This window comes from Lontra canadensis, unplaced genomic scaffold (assembly GCF_010015895.1).
Source record: "Lontra canadensis isolate GAN:19392208 unplaced genomic scaffold, GSC_riverotter_1.0 scaffold30, whole genome shotgun sequence".
In the NCBI taxonomy this organism is placed as follows: Eukaryota; Metazoa; Chordata; class Mammalia; order Carnivora; family Mustelidae; genus Lontra; species Lontra canadensis.
The window spans coordinates 19,542,073-19,559,887 of NW_022631024.1; the positions used below are offsets into that span (position 1 = coordinate 19,542,073).

At 65.3% G+C, this 17,815-nt stretch overlaps 1 protein-coding gene across 1 annotated transcript; it reads right to left on the reverse strand.

The window, feature by feature from the left end:
• Window positions 1-17,239, reverse strand: WDR5 (WD repeat domain 5). Its single transcript, XM_032866239.1, has 15 exons — window positions 17,149-17,239; window positions 16,341-16,429; window positions 14,148-14,341; window positions 13,406-13,514; window positions 12,989-13,062; window positions 12,546-12,635; window positions 12,261-12,350; window positions 11,993-12,076; window positions 8,570-8,625; window positions 5,338-5,384; window positions 2,960-3,035; window positions 2,125-2,158; window positions 1,767-1,841; window positions 1,211-1,298; window positions 1-183 (listed from the first exon to the last, which is right to left on the reverse strand). The coding sequence occupies exons 3-15, from the start codon at window positions 14,226-14,228 to the stop codon at window positions 83-85; spliced, it is 1,005 nt and encodes a 334-aa protein (XP_032722130.1). The 5' UTR covers window positions 14,229-14,341; window positions 16,341-16,429; window positions 17,149-17,239; the 3' UTR covers window positions 1-82.
• Between the last annotated feature and the right edge of the window lie 576 nt (window positions 17,240-17,815).

The following is a 17,815-nucleotide window of genomic DNA, read 5'->3' on the forward strand; positions in this document are numbered from 1 at the left end:
CCCAGGCCCAGACGCAAGGGCCCCTTCCAGACGCCGCGCTGGGCCACCGGCCACCGTCCTGACCGCCCACAGCGCCGGGCGTCTAGCAGTCGCTCTTCCACAGCTTGATGGTCTTGTCATTCTCCAGCGCCGCTGAGGCGATGATGTTCTCCGTCGGGTGGCACGCCGTCGAGATCACCACGTCTGCAACCGAGACCGCAGCCACGTCGGCCCCCGCTGCAGACCCGCTCTGCCGCCCCAGGGTCGCGCTCCCACCGCCCCCAGGGCCCCCACCATGACCGCCAACGCTCGGGGCCGGCACCGTGCGCCCGCACCGCGGAGCCGGAGCAGGAGCACAGTGGCAGCCCCGGCGCTGGGGAGGTGGCAGGCGGCACGACGCGGCAGCCTCCGCAAGCACCAGGGGTGGCAGCGGCACCAGCAGGGCCGGCTTCGGGAGCCCGGCCCAGCACCCAGCGCAGCGGGCCCCCGCGGTTAGAGAGCAGCACGGGTCTTGCTGTGTAGACAACGTGCCCGCGCTCACGGGGACCAGAGCCCACACTCCCGCCACCGCCCACTGCTGCTGGGCCCAGGCACACTCCCCAGGGCAGGCTCTGCCCCCACCTCCAAAATTTTCCCACTTCCTGAGCAGCTACAAAGAGGTGGGTGGGCTGGCAGCAACCGAGGCCTGGGGCTGCTCCCAAGGAGCTATTACGTGGGCAGACCACGCAACATGGCAGTTGACTTGCAGGTCAAGGCTGTGTCCCCAGGGGGTGGAGGTGGCCGTAAGGGATGGGAGCAGCGCACTCAAAGGACCTGACGATCGGCCTCCCCAAGAGTAGGCGGGGTAGGGGCAGCCTCTGGGGGCAGAGGTGCCAGCACGGGCGGCCCTCAGTGCGGAGGCACAGGCCCCCCGAGAGGTGGGTCAGAACCCTGAGAGCAACAGAGCCTCTAGTCCATGGCGGACGTCCTTGGACCCACGCCGGTCTCGACGCAGGACACACATGGGCCACGTCCGCACACAGAGCCTACATGGACTTTGAGGCCGGGGAGATGGCCACAAAGAGACGTTGAAGCCGGACCCGGCCCTGGCCAGACGGGAGCTCGGACAAAGCCACCTGCCAGCCGCTCCGAAACGGGGGCATCCCCTGGGCCACCAGGAGGCCGAGGAAGACGAGAAGCGGACGGCATGACGACGCGCCCTGGCTGTGTGAACGTGGGTCCCCGCGCTCACCCGTGTGGCCCTGTAGCTTCTGTGCGACCTCCTTCGTCTGCAGGTTCCACACGTACACCAGGTTGTCCTCGGAACCAGACACGATCCACTAGCCACCGGGAGACAGACAAGGAAAGCCCGGTCAGAGCTGGCTCGTGAGCAAGAGGCCCTCTCCCGGCACGTCCGCACCCGTCCCCACCCACCCTGACGCTCACCCTCCCCGCACTGCCCGCGAGGCCGCGCTCGGCCATCAGAGCCCGCTGGAACCGAAATCGTCTCCTCGGATCGCCACTGTCCCGAGGTCACGTCCGGCTCTGCCGAACGCCACCACCCACTCCAGTCACGTCCCAGCTGGGCGAGCGCGTGAACAGGGCCCCGGACTGGGCAGCAGAGCCTCGCAGAGACGACGCTGCAGCCTCGGCCTCCACCAGGGAGAAGAGGACCATCCCGGTCACGGGTACCATGTGCTGTGGGCACAGAGGAACGCCCCAGGCACACAAGCCAACCTGTGATGGGGTCGCCTCTCAGGAGGGACAGCTGGCGGGGCGAGAAGCTCCTTAGCCCGCAGAAAACCTACCTTCCCTCCAGTGACTGAGAAATTGGCAAAAATGCAGTATTTCTCATTCTTGTGGCCGGTGTACGTCTTCAGGCACTGCGAAGGCAAGGGTGGCGGTATGTCCACTGAGTCCCCATTTCCCTTCACTGTGGACGATTCTGGGCGTCTGGAGAGCAGGCATTTCACAGCCGACTAACCTTGGCCCTGAGAGCTCCCTACACACCCTCAGCGCCTCACCACGGGGCGGAAGCTTTCCCAGGCAGCCTAGCGAGCTGCGGACTCCCCAGTCTGACAGACACGCCCCACGCCAACCCAACGGAGGCGGCTCTGGGAGCCCCTCTTGCTTCGGACCCCGGCTCGGCTCTGCCCCAGCACTCACCTTCCCTTTGCTGTAGTCCCAGAGCTTCAGCGTGCTGGAAGGCAGAGAGACGGGTGAGTCACCTGCCTTCCCGAGAGTCCCCGCCGCCACTGTGCACCCGCCCCTGCCCCCGCGCGCTCACGTGTGGAGCAAAGCCAAGGGCCGAGCCCCAGCCCCGGCAAGCGCGGGGGCCCCTCAGTGGGCACGTCCCCTGACGCGTCCGAGAGCGCAGCGCGCACACCCCACACGGCTCTGCTGCTACAGGAGGCTGCCGGGCGCTCTGGGAATCGGCCCGTGGCTCGCTCCCGCTACGAGAGCGAGGGGGGAGCTTCCGGAAATGTCCAGACGAGATCTCATGGCAACAAACCATCCCCCTTCTCCCTAGGCGGGAATTCACTCTTCCCGAGGGTGCCGACGAGTGCCACCCGCGTGGCTCTCTGGCAAGCTTCGGGGCCAGGTGCGGGTCCCCAGAGACCCCCGAAGTGCACACAGGGCAGCCAAAGCCTGAAGGCCTGCCCAGAGGGGGCAAAACCAGCACCAGAGTTCGCTGGGGGAAACCCAGCTGCTCACAGCTGGAGCCGGAGCTGCTCCGAGGCCGCCCCTGCCCCCGCTCGGGCAGACAGGGGCCTGCAGGAGGAGCTGCCCTGGCCACACAGCGGCCACCGAGAAACCTGGACCCCAAATCCTTCTTCAGCCTGGAGACCTGGCCCCCAGCACGGCACCTGCCTTCCGGAAGCCTACATCCACCGGAAGCGCGGCCCACGCACGCACAGGACTTAAACCTCTCTCATATTTACGAGTGTTGACACTGGTAGGAGTGACTCCCCCCCACCCCATGGGAGGTGGTGGCACTTACTTGTCCAAAGTCGCGGCCAGGATGTACTTGCCGTTTGGAGAGAACTTCACAAAGGACACAGGGGGGTTGTCGTCATCTGTGTGGGAAACACAGAGACAGGCTGATGGAGGAGCGCCGGGCCCGTGCCCAGGGGAGGAGAGGAGAGAACAGCCCCCCATCACCACACGGGGCCATCCGAGTGGGGACGCTGCCACCGGTGCCCACACCGCCACCTAGAACGGGTCCCCAAGGAGCCCAGCACACCTCCCTTCGCCCGTCCCTGGCACGGCCGGTTCTCCTCGATGTTTCTCGGGTCCCTGATGGGGGCCTGACCACCCCCTCTGCCACGAGGGCTTAGGAACAAAGAGCCTGTGGCCAGTCAAACTCGGGGTGCCTGGCCTTCTGCCAACATGGGGTCAATTTCCTCACGTGGAACAGTCTGCAAACGCCCCACCGGACTGAGAAAGTATCACCACTGAGGGAAAAAGGACTCGGGTGAAGCAGCTCAGATGTTCTCTGCTGCCTAATTAAAGCAAAAGGTCTGCAAAGTCCATCTAGAAACAACCCTGCTGGCGCGACACCGCACCCCGGCTTCTACACTCCGGTCTGAAAGCTCACCCCGGGCGGCCCAGGAACTCGGTAAGAGCCACCGCCAGGGGCTGCCCAGGGTGAGGCCGGCACCTGCAGCCACGTGACAGCCCTGTGACCCTCACATCGGGAGGAGCGCGTTTCCCCCCAGGTGAGAAGGACAGAACCAGGGCCGTGCACCCTGGTGCCGGAGCAGGGGAGCGGCAGGCCGCATTACCACCTCGAGGGACCTGGCCACCGCACGCCGGGGGCCGCTGCTCCCTCTGACACGTCCCAGACACTGCAAAGGCACATGAGAAGGCGTGAGGCCAGAGGGCCCTCCTCGGGGCACTGGGGCCACAGCAGGAAGGCAGGCCCCCAACTCAGATAGGGGAGGTAGTGCTGGTGTTTCCGACCCAAGCGCCAGGACCAAAGTGTCGCAGGGTCCGCAAAGTTCCAACCCCCTAGACCTGACTTTACGAACAGGCTGGGGACACGGCTTCGCACTGCCCTCCCTCCCATGGACGCTGCGGGGGTCGAGGCCTGGCGCTGGTACCTGCTGGCTGCCAGCCTGGAGTGAGCTAACGAGCCCCTCCAGGCCTCCGCTTCCTGCCCGGCTGCGGGGTGGGGGCCGCGAGGATGTGTTAACATCCACAGCGCCCGACACAGCAAGCAGCGGGCAGATCCGGCGGGGGCTGTGCCGGCCTCTGGGGACAGAGGCCACAGACTCGGCATGAGGTCACGTCAGAAGCGTGGACTCATAAAGCAAAAGCCGCCACAGGCCACCACTGGGCTGAACAGCGTCCCTCCCCAACTTCTCATGTTGGGGCCCTAACACCAGCAGCTCAGCTCCTTATGGACACAGGGCCTTGCAAGGGGCTGACTCGGTTAAAATGCAGCTGCTACAGGGACCCTGCTCCAGTCTGAGCAGCGTCTCTACAAGAGAAAAAACGACGCCAGGGGTGCGCGCACACGAGACAACCACGGGAAGACACGGCGGCAAAGTCGAGGAGAGGCCGCAGGAGAAACCAGGCCTGCCCACGCCTGGGTCTCGGAAGCCAGCGTCCAGGATGCGGGGATAAACCCTGGGTAAGTCGCCCAAGCTGGGGTGCTTTGCTGTGGCGGCCCCAGGTGGCCCCAGCCAATGTATAAAGCCACATGTGTCCCCGAGGCCCAGGGGAAGGCTGCGGAGCCTCAGAGGCGCCACCTCCTGGACAGGGCGTAGGCCAGCCGCTGCCCCAGCCCACCACCCGGAGCTCTACCAGCTACCCTGTTTCACACCTGACCTGAAACTGCAGGGACCCTCCAGGCGGATTCTCAAAACCGAGGGCTGACTCCCCATCGCTTTCAGGGGCTTGGGGCCCTCCACAGGCTCAGCACCCACCCTCTGGCCACACAAACACCTGTCTTTCCATGACCGACCCCCGTCTGCAGAGACCCCAGTGTCCGTGACACCCCAGCAGATGGGCTGCATTTCAGGGCTGGGGCTCCATCACGTGTGCTCAAGGAATGATGCAAGGAGAGTCCCCACCAAGGGTCTGCCAAGTGCAGGTAGAGGGTCTGAGGGGCTCACGGGGCTGAGGACACGGCCAGGCAGTCCCGAGTAAGGGCTGACCGCAGACAGCGCGGGGGCCCCGCCTGGGGAGGGCACAGGACGGTGCCAGAGGTCAGCAGGGAGGAGCTGCCGGGAGCTGGAACCACTCGGTACAGGAGGGAGCAGATCCAAGATGAAGAGATGGAGCTTCCCAGAAACCACACGTGACAGAGGAGGGGAACAGTGACCGCCGCTGGGAGGGACACCCCGCCAGAGAGCCCACGCCGGTGGCACTCACCGATCAGCGTCTTCAAGCACTGGCCCGAGGCGGTGTCCCAGATCCGACTGCAACGCAAAAACAGCAGCAAGTTTTTACAAAGCAAGTCGGGAGCCACTCGAGGCAGGCGGGCTCCCAGCGAACACGGACGTGGAGACGAAAGCTCCATGGGGCGAGTCTCAGCTCCCAACTGCTCCGCGCCAACGCTCCTTCAGCAGCGGCCCTCACGCCCCGCAGGGGCCTGGCCACCGTGATGGGAACAGAGGACAGGGAGGCGCTGGAGCCCTGCCTGTTTTCTGGCACAAACATCCCAGTCTGGGACCTTGCTTCCACAGAACCCAGTACCGTACGATTTTCTGGACGTCCCTCTAGTTCAGAAGCAAGAGAACATATTCAAGGAGCCGCTGCCTAGGACAGACGTGCCGGTTCCGGCGTGTCTGTGACCTCCGTCCACGCGGACACGGCTTCAGCAGCAGATGCGCGTTAGCGCCTGGCCGTCCGCGCCAGAGGCCCAGCAGCGGGGACACCGGCCCACAGGGTGACCCTGCACCTTCCTAACGTTCTCTCCCACCTTCCTACCCCTGCCAGGGGACGTCCTGGCCCGGGATCCCGCATCACTGGCCACGGGGGACGCTTCCGCGCTGCTGACTCCCTGACCGCCAGGGGCCTGGGGGTGGGCGCAGGGTTGGCCAGTCTGCTCCCGCGCCTGGCTCCGCTCTGCCTGTCCCACCACGCCCCTCTTCTGGGAGGGACCCCGGCACCGGGCACTGTGTCGTGTCCTGCAGCAGGCACATGTCAGGGCTGGGTGCTGTGACCAAGCCTCGGAGCTGCTGCCCAGGCCACAGCAACCCCCCAGCCTCCAGTCCTCCTCGCCCTCCAGGCCCGCAGCCTGCACCCTCTCACTGCAGAAAGGCCGTGGGGGGCCCCTCTGTGGAACTGCCCCGTCTTCCAGACGGGGGGCGGGTCCCCACCAAGGATGTATACACAAGCGGTCCCCACGCCCCAGCTCGCTGCTTCCTGTCCTCCAGTCACACTTTGTCACTTTCTCCACGTGCTTGTCCCCTTCCCCGTTAGACACATCCTGAGTTTCCGCACCTCCCTGCCGCTGCCCTGCTCACCTGCTAACCGCTAATGCCCAGGGCCAAGGAATGCCGTCCGTCTCCGCACCTCCCCCTCCCCGCTCAGTCTCGCTTTGTAACCAGCAGGACCCAGCGGTTCAGAGCTGGGGCACCAGAGCCGCGTGTGGCACAGATCCTGGCTGCCACCCACCCCCCCGCGCTGGGAGGACAACCAGCGAGTAGCGAGTGTTCAGCTGCCTCTGCTCCCCTCCTGCCGAGTGGGGACAGCGCTGCTGGGAGGCTGAAGTCGGTGCTGGTCAACCATTGTGTCCACGGCTCCTAACTCGAAATGCGGACCCTCTGGAAGAGAGAACGCTTGACCCTGTTAACCAGGAGCTCCCAACACCATGAAATGAGGGGCAGAGGGGCCTGGTGTGCTCCAGTTAAATCGGACACAGGTTCAGTGCGTTACGGCGAGGTGACCAGTCTGTCCCACCGGCGTCCTCCACTCCATCTCCATCAGGGGCGGCTGCCGAGTCCTCCCAAGTGCCTGTCTGGGCTCTGCCAGTGACACATCACGGAGATTTGCCTGCTGACACCATTCACCAGATGACAGACTTCTGGATGTCGATCACACTGTGACAACGCTTTCACTGTCTGAGAAACCCGGGTCGCTGCTGGGCTCAGCCTGCGGACGGCTCCTCTGGAATTCCGACACCGATATTCCCCAGCGAAGCCTGGATCTCTTTCCGGACTCACGGCAGAGCTTGGGGCGGACGGTCACGCCAGCCCCACCGGGTGCGCCGGTCGGGGCCCCTCCTTGTTCTGTGGCCACCAGAACAGCTTCCCAGCGTCAGGCGTCCGGAATCCAGCCCAGCTCCAGCGGGAGTTCACGCCCGACCGCACGCAGACCTTCCGCGGCTGACTCAGCGAACGGGAGCTCCCCAGACGTGCCCCGCTCCCCACCTGCCCTCCCCGCTGCCTCCACCCTCTCATCCTCCCTGCTTCCTTAGCGGAGCTCCTGGGCCGGCCTCAGGAAGGACACAGCTTTCTCACGTGTCTCTCGCTTCTCCCTCTTCTCTAGGTCTGCAGAGCCCGTCCACGGACAACCCCCAGATCATTCCAGGCTCGCCGGACACAGCACAGGCTGCAAACGCAGCCAACACCCGGCCGTGGGGTCGCTCGGGTCTGCCAGGCCCCGGACACGCTCCCGTCAACGTCTAGGAGCGACACCTGCTGCCTCGTGGTCCTCACGGCCCCAGGCCCGCGTGCGCCCTGGGGGGCTGGAGCGCACAGGCCTCTCCCGCCGGCTGTGTGCGACTCGCTCTGCGTCTCTCCCCTTGGGGGATGCTCCGTCCAGAAGCCCCAGTGACACGCACCCGACTGCACTCCGCCCACCGACGCCGCTTGCCCCCCGTCGGTTTCAAACCTTCGCCATCCCTCTGCTCTGCTTCTTGAGAACAAGAGGCAGAAGGTTTCTGAGGCAACGTGACGGCCTGTGGCGAGGGCGTCCAGCTGCCACCGTGACACCCGGTGCAGCGCGCGTCCCCCCTTCCGCGGCGTTTTTACTGGATGTTTTGTTCCCCGTTTCCTCTTTCTCGTTTCCTGTTTGCTAAATATAGACAAATTCTAGCCGCGCTTTCGCTCTCCCTTGTCATCGGGAAGCTCTTCTCGGGCATCATGCAGCCGCTGGCCACTGCCCACCGGCCTCCTCCCAGGGAGCACACAGGTCAGGCTGAAGGCCCTTCCAGGCCCAGCCTCCTCGCGTGGCCCCGGCCCGGTGTCTGCCGACTTTGGCTGACGTTGACTTCGACACTTTCGCTCGTGCCTCTGACAGAGCCCTCAGCGCTCAGCTGACGAGCCCCGAGCTGCACCAGCGGTCCTCACTCAGGCCACACCGGACGTTCCACGGGGAACCGCGTCCCCCTGTGGTGGCATTTCCACGCCGCATCCTCCGTGGGACACGAGGCTGCTCCGGAGCCCGCACCCCCCCTGCGCCCACAAGGAGTGGACTCTGGAGCCAGAGCGCCCCCGGCCTCCCTGTGCCAGCAGCCCCCCTCCGGCCCCGCGTCCGTCCACCTGCCGCAGCCCACGACAGCAGACCCCTGCCCCGTTTTCGTGGCTGTCCCCAGAGGCCAGAACACCACCCTTCAACAAACGCGCGCTGAGAAAGGGACGTGAACTCCCCCACTTACCAGAGCCCGTCGTAGCTACTTGACACTATCAAGGATCCATCCCGATTAAAATGAACCTAGGAACGGAGTGGAGGGAAGAAGACACTTACTTCCAAGCGGCCAACGCAGACTGCGTCCTGAGTGGCCGTCCCACGCACGGGAGTCCCCGACAGACACGCCCCGCTCGCCAGCACTGGACGCGACGGGGCCTACGGCTTCCTGCCGATGCTGGCGGACACTCGAGCGACGCTGTCGGAGTGACTTTTACTGGGTGCCTCAAGCAACAGGCCCTTTGTCTCACGACGGACGACGGAATTTACAAGGAAAACCAAGTCCCAACACGTCTCGAGAAGCAGAATCACGTACAACAAAACACGCTCTTGAAATGAAACAAACGCACCCAAGGGACCGCGCCCGGGGGAGAAGAGGCCGGCCGGGAGAGCCGGGGCGGGCGGGCGTGCGCTGGCTGGTGGCGCGGAGCTGTCTGACCACGGCGCCCTGGCCGAAACCATCTCGCCCGACCTCACATTAAATAAAGGAAAACCAGGAGAGAACAACTCACTTGTCGGGTAACCACCGGAAGAAGGCTCCCGGGCGCGACCAGCCCCCGCGCCCCGCACCCTCGGTCACCTCAATGCCCAGCCCCCTCGGCCCCCATCGCCGCACACACCTCCGCAGCCGACAAGCCCCGGTCTCACAACTAAACCGTCTCTGCGTTTCTTCCCTGCTTTCCCAGGGAACCCCAATGGGAGCGAAGGAGCCGCGATGCCAGCTGAGTCCTCCGCCCACTTCCACCACTTCTACTCTGGGTCCTGGGCACACGTCATCCAGGACGAGCCTTTCTGTAACAACCAGCACCTTGCAGACACCACCTCGCTCCCTGCCACCCGCGGCACATTTCCCACGTGAGACCGAGTGGCACAGGGGGTGGGGGTGGGGCCGTGGCCACCTGCTGGTCCGCCCCAGCGTCACTGCCCAGCTGGCCCTGTCTCTCCTCGGGGCTCGGGGCTGCCCGTGTGTCCAAACCCCACCCGACTCACGAGATGCCAGCAGCACGTGGCCATGATGGCCAAGCTGTCTCCAGACACTGCTGGACGTCCCCAGGGGCCAAGCCACATGCCCAGGAGCACCTGAGAGCTCGCTGCACTGAGCGCCGGGCCCCAGAGTCGCACCACAGCCGCACTCTCGGTGGGCGCAGGTGACACAGGCCGGGAGACACAGAGAAGCCGGGGTCTAAACTCCCGGGGCGCCATCCGCCACAAGGACGATTCTCTAGCAGGTACGGCACAAAGGTAACGGGTGGGATGAACTTGGCTTTATTTAACGCAAAGCCTCTACGGTACCACCCGCCACGCGGCCGGTGTTGAAGTCACCCACGAGCCACGCCTGACTCCTTTCCATCTCACGGACCCGTCAAAGGTGCTGAGCCCACAGAGCACCCCGCGCACCCAGCACGTCTCCATCCGGGCTCCTGGCACTTCACAGGCTGTGCCACCGGCTGTCCGGCTGGCGGCCTCTGGGCCGGACCGCTGGGCCCCACATGCCATCCAGGACACACTCGAGAGGCTCTCTTGCTGTCCGTCCCTCCCTACTGGGGGTCTTGGCAGGACGGGCTCACAGGCCAGCTACCTACCCATGACCACCCGCCTGTCAGCCCCTCGAAGTAACCGTCAAACTCGCCGCCATCTCTCCGACCACGTCCGTCCCTTTCTTCAGATTTGCAAAACCCTCTATCACGGCCCACTGCACCGGACTCTAGCGAGTTGACACGGGTCCCCAGAAGCTACCAAGGCAACCTTGTGCTCTGCCTTGTTCCCAGCCGCATCGGGACCTCCCCACCGACGCACGCGGCTTGGCTGTTCCCTCCCACCGACAGGTGCACACGGCAACAGGGCCTCCCGGCCCATCCCCACGCTCAGAACGGAAGCACTACGAAGACACGACAAAGGCAAGAAGTCAGACCCTAACGGGGCTGCCTGGTAGGTACCCGGACGACAGTCGCTCGGGGCGCTCTGCGGGGCAGAACCCCGGGCAGGAGGGAGCGCCCGCGACAGCAGCGAAGCAGGAAACAGGGTGAGTACAAGGAAAAGCCACAGGCCACGCAGCTGTGGTGAGGACCACAGGACGAGACAAGCGGACAGGAGTCCGGACAGGAGCGGACAGGGCCAGACCCGGGGGGGGGGGGGGGGGACGGGGCAGCCAGCAGAGTCCAAGCCGGGGGCCTTCCAGCTCCCAGACTGATCTGCTGGAGAGCCAGGCCGTGCCCCAGGAGCCCGTGGACAGACACCACGGGTGCCCGAAAAACCGTCCCACAGGGACACACAGCAGCGTGGAGCGTCCCCACCACTCAGAGGACAGACAGCGGGAGACACATCAAAACCAGGGCTCCTCGGAGGGGGACCGGCTACCAGCAGTGGGCTGAGCGCTGCAGGTGCGGGACTCTGACTCTCTCCTCGCTTCATCCGTGTGCCTTTCTTAAAAGGACGTTTCGCTTCCGTAGGAGACAAACACTTGACAAACCCTGCCACTGCTCAGCCCAAGAGTCCGGCCCGCAGCGCTCCCCTACCCCCAACTCGCACAGCAGCGCCCCCCGGCCTTCCTCCGGCTCGCTTCCCGGGGCCGGCCCACGCCGCTGCCCCGCTCTCCTTGGACTGGGAGTGCCCAGCGGAGGGCAGAGCGCCGGGCGGACCAGGCCCGTCCCCACAGCGCACCGCCTTCCTCGGGGCCCTAAGTGCTGGCGGGGATTCTGGGCAGCGAGGCCCCGGAGGCCGCCGCAGCCAGCGTGCGGTACGTGCCCTCGACACATCCGGGCTCTGCAAACGCCCTCGGCCGGGCAGAGAGCCCTTCCAAGGCCGAAAAGCCTTAGAACCCCGCGCCTACACGACGGCGGAGAGTGAAGAGGACCGTCTGCTCGGTCAGAGTGGCGCGCGGTCTACGTGACTGCGTCCCCTTTCCGAAAAAAGGCAAACTTGGCTAAGAAACAAGTCTAGGCTCTCTGCTGACAGAGAGGTGTGTCCGGGCCACTCTCAAGCGGTGAGGTTTGCGATCCATCGGGCGCTGTCAGCCCGCACGCTCGTCACACACACGGCCGGCGCGTGGCCGAGGCAAGACGCGGGGCGCACACAGCGCACTCGTGGGCTCCGCCCTCCCCGGGCTCCCCGCCTCAGCTAGGTCATCCCGACCTCCTCCACCACCACCCCAGGATCAAAGCCCGCGCCACTCCAGACACGTCTCTGGGGCCGCACTGCCCAGTGCCTGGCCCTCGTCCAAGCCCGGCCGTCCTACCTGGGCCGTAGGACTCGGCTCCAGGACACCACAACGGGCCCTCACCCACCTGTGCTTTCACGGGTCCAGGACAGGGAGGCCTCTCTCAGGGTCCCCCGTGCCCCCTCCCCGGCCACCACACGGTCCTGCACGCGGAATGCAGAGCCCGGTGGGACTTACCGCGGAGACGGGGTCTGAGTGCGCAGGCAAAGTCTTGAGGCACTTCCCTGTTTTCACGTCCCAGATCCTCACACTTTCATCAAACTGAAGACAAAGGAAAAGGTTAAGGCCCTTCTATGGCGGGGGGGGGGGGGTGCCTGGTCCTCTGGAACCCAAGACCTGCCACCACTGCCCCCCTCGCTCCCCAGCACGGCAGGGAAGACGCAAGGCCCAACTCCCGGCCCGGCTCCCCAGCACCACCGCCCACACCCCGAGGCATCACACTTACGGAGCCCGAGACGATGAGGTTGGACTGGGGGTTGAAGTTACAGCAAAAGACATAGTTACTGTGGCCCTTCAGGGTTTTCAGACACTTGCCCTAAATCCAAGTATCGTCAGACTAAGTTACTCCCAGTGCTTATTTCAACACCGAGCCCACAGGGGCCCGAAGGCACACCTCCCCCCGAGCGGGGCTGCCCGTGACCAGCTGGTCCCCGGACTGCCCTTGGACTCCCACGCCGTGCCCCTCATCCACACACGGGCTCGGCCAGGAGCGGCACCCGGAGAGGCTTACCGAGCTCACGTCCCAGATCTTTAGGGTTTTATCATCCGAGGCGGAAACAAGGAGGTTGGAATCTGACGACCAGGCCACATCCGATATGCCCTGGGGAGTGAAAACACAGAGCTATCACCTGGACGGGACAGCGAAGGGCAGATCGTCTGTCGTATGGCTCCACCATGCAGACCCTCAAGCCACCCCGGACCACACAGACGGACACTACGCGGTCCCCCAAGGAGAAGTGTGCTCTCTCGCAGTCTGGCAGAAACTTGTCTGGGAAGGTCAAAAGCATTTGCTTAAAAAACAAGAAGCAAACAACTATCAAATAACTGGGGGCTGGGGGCGGGCATGGGGAGGTCAGAGCTCCACCTGGTGAGCCCGGGGATGGGCCCCACCCCCCCGCCCGGGGGACCTACAGCGGCCCGTGCTCAGCCTCAGCATGCAGGGCTCATACCTACCAGCTTGTGACCAGATATGGTTTTCTCAAATTTTCCATCATACGCTCCCCAAATTTTAATGAGTTTATCAGCAGCTGAAAGAAAGGAAACAAAGGAACTGGGGTGTTTCAGTCATCCTGAGTGCAAAATCGGGGCTTCCCATAAGAGCCCTGGGAACGGTGCAAATCCCTCAGGAACCCCCGTGAACAGGCTCCACGCACAGGGCCCGCCAGCGCTCGGGCACAGGCCGTCCACCCCTTCCCCTCGCCCCAGGTCCGTCAGTTCAGAGCAGCAAAGGGCCCCAGTTAGGGTGAGGGGCACACGGCTGGCTGCAATGCCCCCGTGGCAGTGTTAGGAAGCAAGTCCTCCCTCTGTCCCCGGCTTCCAGGGGCAGCTCCGACGGCCTCTGACAGGAGCGCACACCCTGGTGATACGTACACGAACTTGCCAGCCACTCCCCGTTCGGGCTGAATTTCACGGAGGACACGGCTTTCGTGTGGCCGGCCAGGGTGAACTTGAGAGCATAGTTGGGTTTCACGGGGGTCGGCTGTCGAAGAGACAGTGGCAGTCATGGAGCCGTAACCACGGTGCTGGCTTCCAGATCAGACCCACCTCCTGAGCCCCAAATCCATAGTCCAGCGCCTGCTACGCTCTCTGAAGTCGCCTTTCAGACTAGACGGGTTTACATCGGGGCTCTCCCCCCTCCACAGCCCTGCTTCTCCTGCAGGCCCCTCCTCAGTGCCCCTGCACCACGAGGGGCTCAGCATGGAGGCCCCTCAAGGCCTCACCACCCCCAACACGACTGGAAGCCCCATCCGCGGCACCACGTGCAGCAAGTACACCCTGAAGGTCACAGCCTCGCTCAGAGGCCCGTGTGTGCGGCCTGGTGTCCACCAAGGGGGTTGGCAAACCTGCCTGGGCACCAGACCTGTGGGGCCAGGGAGGGGGCTTCACGGGAGGCTCTCTGGGTCCCGCAGAGGATCTTACGATCAGGACCAGGGACCTATGTTGGAGATAAAGCCCCCTCCGCAGGGGACAGGCCTGGGCCTCGGCACAGTGAACAGGCACCGGTTAGGCGTGCGGTCGATGACTGAAAACTCAGAGTCTGAGAAGAAGCCTCTCTGGGGAGTGGGCGGCCTGGGCACCCCCCGCGGTTCCCCCACAGCCCTCAGGGACGTGCCTTGCTCTGCGTGGCCGAGGAGGAAGGGGTGGGCTGTGCTCTGGCGGCCTCCGTCTCTGGCTTCTTCTCCTCCGTTGCCATGGCCGTAAAGCCCACCGGGCAGGGGGACGGGCGGGAGACGCGGGAAGCGGAGTTCACAGCTCCACACGAAGGCCCCCGAGCGCAAAGAGCTAATCGAAACCTACAGTGGGGGGCTGCGGCCAATAAACAAACCAAATTTTACAAGTTACTTCCCAGAAAAAAGGATGAAAAACCTCTGCCCACCTTGCCGGGCCCTGCAGCAGACACGCCGCTGCAGACGAGGAGCCCACTCCCTCTGTGGGCCCAACTCGCCCTAACCCTCTGCACAGGCTGAGAAGCAGGCCCAGGCCCCTCTTGCCAACGGAAGCCCAGGCCCCACCTTCAACGAGCTCCTACTGTTATCCTCCGCAGGGAAACGCAGCGCCTTCTAGGCAAACAAAACACAATTTTCTTCAAAGAGCCCGTGAAATGTCAAAAAAAAAAAAAAAAAAAAAGCCAAACCAACCCAAACGGCAGGAGCTCCGGGGTGTAGAGATTTGGGAACTCGTCCAACCCTCCCAAGTGATGGCACGGTGCTTAGCCGCCACGTTTGAAAACAGACAAGGACAGACCCCCCAGTGGTCCGGCCCCCCGGGGGCCTTCCCTGCCGCCAGGTGCAGACACGAGGCGGCCTCCAGAGCCCCAGCAGCTCAAACGGCGCCCTGTCCCCCGCGAGCCGATGGCAGGACACACAAGACACGGCCGGGAAGCGAGAACTGGGGCCAGCGTGCCTGCTGCTGAGGCCCGAAGCCCACGGATGGGAGGGCGGCAGCAACCTCGCGCCGCAGGAGGGGGACCGTGGCTCCATTAGGTTTAGGCGTGACAATGGGAGCTGCTCGCGGGAGCCCAGGATTCCAGAACCTGGATGCGCCTCCTAGAAGCACCCCTGGTGACTCTGAAACGGGGGCCGCAGGGCGTCCTCGCAGACATCACCGGCCGTCCAGTTCCTATCCGACTCCCGGCAGCGCACACCGCCGTTAAGCTAACGAGTTTACGGTGTGAGCTCTAGCTCGGCGCTCCACACTGAACGCTTGAGCAACTCCCGGTCACACCAAGGCAAAATGGAAGCCATCGAAAAAGAACACATCTCGAAGTCTCTATCCAAGAGGAGGGCAGAGAAATGACAACACAACCCAGCCGTGCAGAGCACAACAGATGTGGCCCCGGCCGGCCGCCTGCAGCAAGGACTCCTACCCCAGGGTGGACGGTGCTGCATCCAAAGCCCCAGGTACTAGAGCGGGGGAGGGGCAGGTCGTATAATCGCACCCAGGGACGGACCTGCCGCCACAAAGCTGGTGCCCAGCAAGTGCTAGCTGCTTGGTGATTCCGTCTAGTGCAACTGGCCACGCCGGTTAACCCACGTGCTGCCTTCCCCATGGTGGGACGGACAAATGGGCAGCTCAAGAGGACAGCCGGGAAGGATTTCACAAAACCCCGCATCTGAAGAAGGTACCCAGGAGCTGAGGGAGGTGTGGGGGAGAAACGGGAACAGAAGAGGCTTCCTCCGGGTAAACAGGGCAGACCTGCTCCTTTTAACATAAAAACGGAGACCCACCGGGAGATGGGCTGTGACTCCCTGCCCTCAGGTGAGGACCCGGGAACACAGCAGACAATCTCCCAGAGAAGGGGTTGAAGCCCCCTCCCAGCTCAAACCCAATCTGCCGGTGCCTTGGGCTAGCAAAACATGAACATGCAAAAAATCAGGGGAACTGCAAAGAAGACAATTTCTTGACTCCACGCTCCCCCCCACCGTTTCCACTTAAGAGGGGAAAAAGCTTTGCATCCTCCATCAACACTCTCGGGAAGCAGCCGGGCAGCAGGTCACCGGCTCCGCAGGGAGTCCACGACGGGAAAGGCAGCTGTGCTGCGGGAACACGTGTGTGGCCTCCAGACCACATGCCACCTGCCCCCGTCTACACTCATGGGCCCTTCACCCCGTGAGCCTGACCACCCACCACCCAGCCTCCCAAACCTGACCGCTCGGGGCCCTGCTTCTCAGATGCAGACTCCTGGCCTGCCGCCAGAGACTGGGCCCCCGGGGTGAGGTCACCTGACACGCAGGTGGCCAGACCAAGAGTGGGGGGGATGCCGCCAGCCCCACCTGTTCTGCCACCAGCTTCTATCCGACCTTACCTATCTGCCTCCTGGGGGGGCGGGCCAACCTCAGAGGCAGCGTCTGGCGCAGCACCTGCCAGGGTGTCTGAAAGGCCTGGACGACGGACCTGGGAGGCGAAACCGGAATGAGAAGGCTGCAGGGAGCGACTCTGCCATCACCCAAAATGGCTCTGGCACACAGACTGGAGGTGGTGCGGGCGCGAGGGCAGGAGCCCCGGCTCTCGCTGCGTGAGGGCGCACCGCACCTGGGGAGCCCGCTTCTCGGGGGAGACACGGGGCCTGGCGGGCTGGGCTGAAGGCGGGCAGCAGGTCGGGGTAGGGGGCGTTTCTGCAGGAGGAGAGCGGACGGGTCGGCGCGCCAGGCCAGCGCCAGTCGGGGGGTCTGGGGTCTGTCTTTGGAGCAGCAGCGGAGAGCAAGGGGGAGATGCGCGCGGGCTGCTGAGGGAAGGCACAGTCCCCGGGCTGAGGGCTTGTCACCTGGCCGCTGGGGGAGGGGCAGCTGGGGAGTGGCCGCACCGGTGAGCGCCGGCGGGAGTCCCGGAGACCCGCAGGACGGTCGTGGGGGGATGTTTGGGGAGGGGGCCCGGGACTCGAGTACGGGGACGGGGCCGCGGCCGGGCGCGGACGAGGGGCGCAGAGCGGGCACCCGGAAGACAGGCGGTGGGGGCGCGGGGCGCCTGCACCGGGAGGGCCCTGGCGGGGCTGGGCCGGGACCTGGGCCTAGCCCGCCGGAACACGTGTGGCGACGGGGCGGCCCGGGGGGGCAGCCGGCGTCGGCCCCCGCCCGCCACCCGGGTGCAGTCCCCGGGCTGGCGGCCCCGCTTACCTGCCGGCCGCGGCGGCGGGGCGGGCGCTCGGGGCGTCGCGTCGCCGCCGCCTGGGCGGGAGCCGGGCCGAGCTGGACGAGGCGGCGCGGGGGGGCTCCGGCAGTGCGCGTGCGCGTGCGCGAGAGGCGGGGCGGCGGCGGGGCGGGGCGAGCGCACAAAGCCTGCCTCTCGGAGGGGCACTACGGGGAGCGGCGAGGGGCAGAATGCCTCGGGCGGGCCCAACGCCTTAAAGGGACGGCTTGCGGAGCGCGCTTTTCTCTGCAAAGCGGTAACCTCTGCGTCGGCGGGCGTCGGTCCGTCTCGCGCACTTTCTAAAAACGGAAGTATGTGACACCTCGGGGAAAGTGCCAGTGCGCCCCTCGAAAGCTCCCCGCCCGAGGTCGGCCTGCAGCGGCGCCCCAGGAAGCAGCCGGGCTCGCCCCTGGGAGTCGACGGGCGGCAGGTCCCTGGCGCTCCTTGTGGGACCCTCGCTCCGGGGCCGCCACTCCCCTTCCCCGGGCACACGGAGCTGCCGGCGGCAGTCCGCGCGGGCTCGCCCCCCCACGCAGGCCTGGCAGGTCGGCCGGCAGGGACCCAGGGCGCTCCCCTCCCGGAAGCGGGGACCCTGAGCCACAGGCTTGTGCGGCCCCCCCGCAGGGCCGACTGCCCCCCCGCAGGGCCGACTGC

Coding starts and splice junctions, on each gene's coding strand:
- WDR5 (XM_032866239.1), bottom strand. CDS start 14,228: ATGGCAACGGAGGAGAAGAAGCCAGAGACGGAGGCCGCCAGAGCACAG. Junction 3,036..5,337: donor GTGCTTGAAGACGCTGATCG/GTGAGTGCCACC, acceptor TTTCCCACACAG/ATGACGACAACCCCCCTGTG. Junction 2,159..2,959: donor CTGGCCGCGACTTTGGACAA/GTAAGTGCCACC, acceptor TCTGCCTTCCAG/CACGCTGAAGCTCTGGGACT.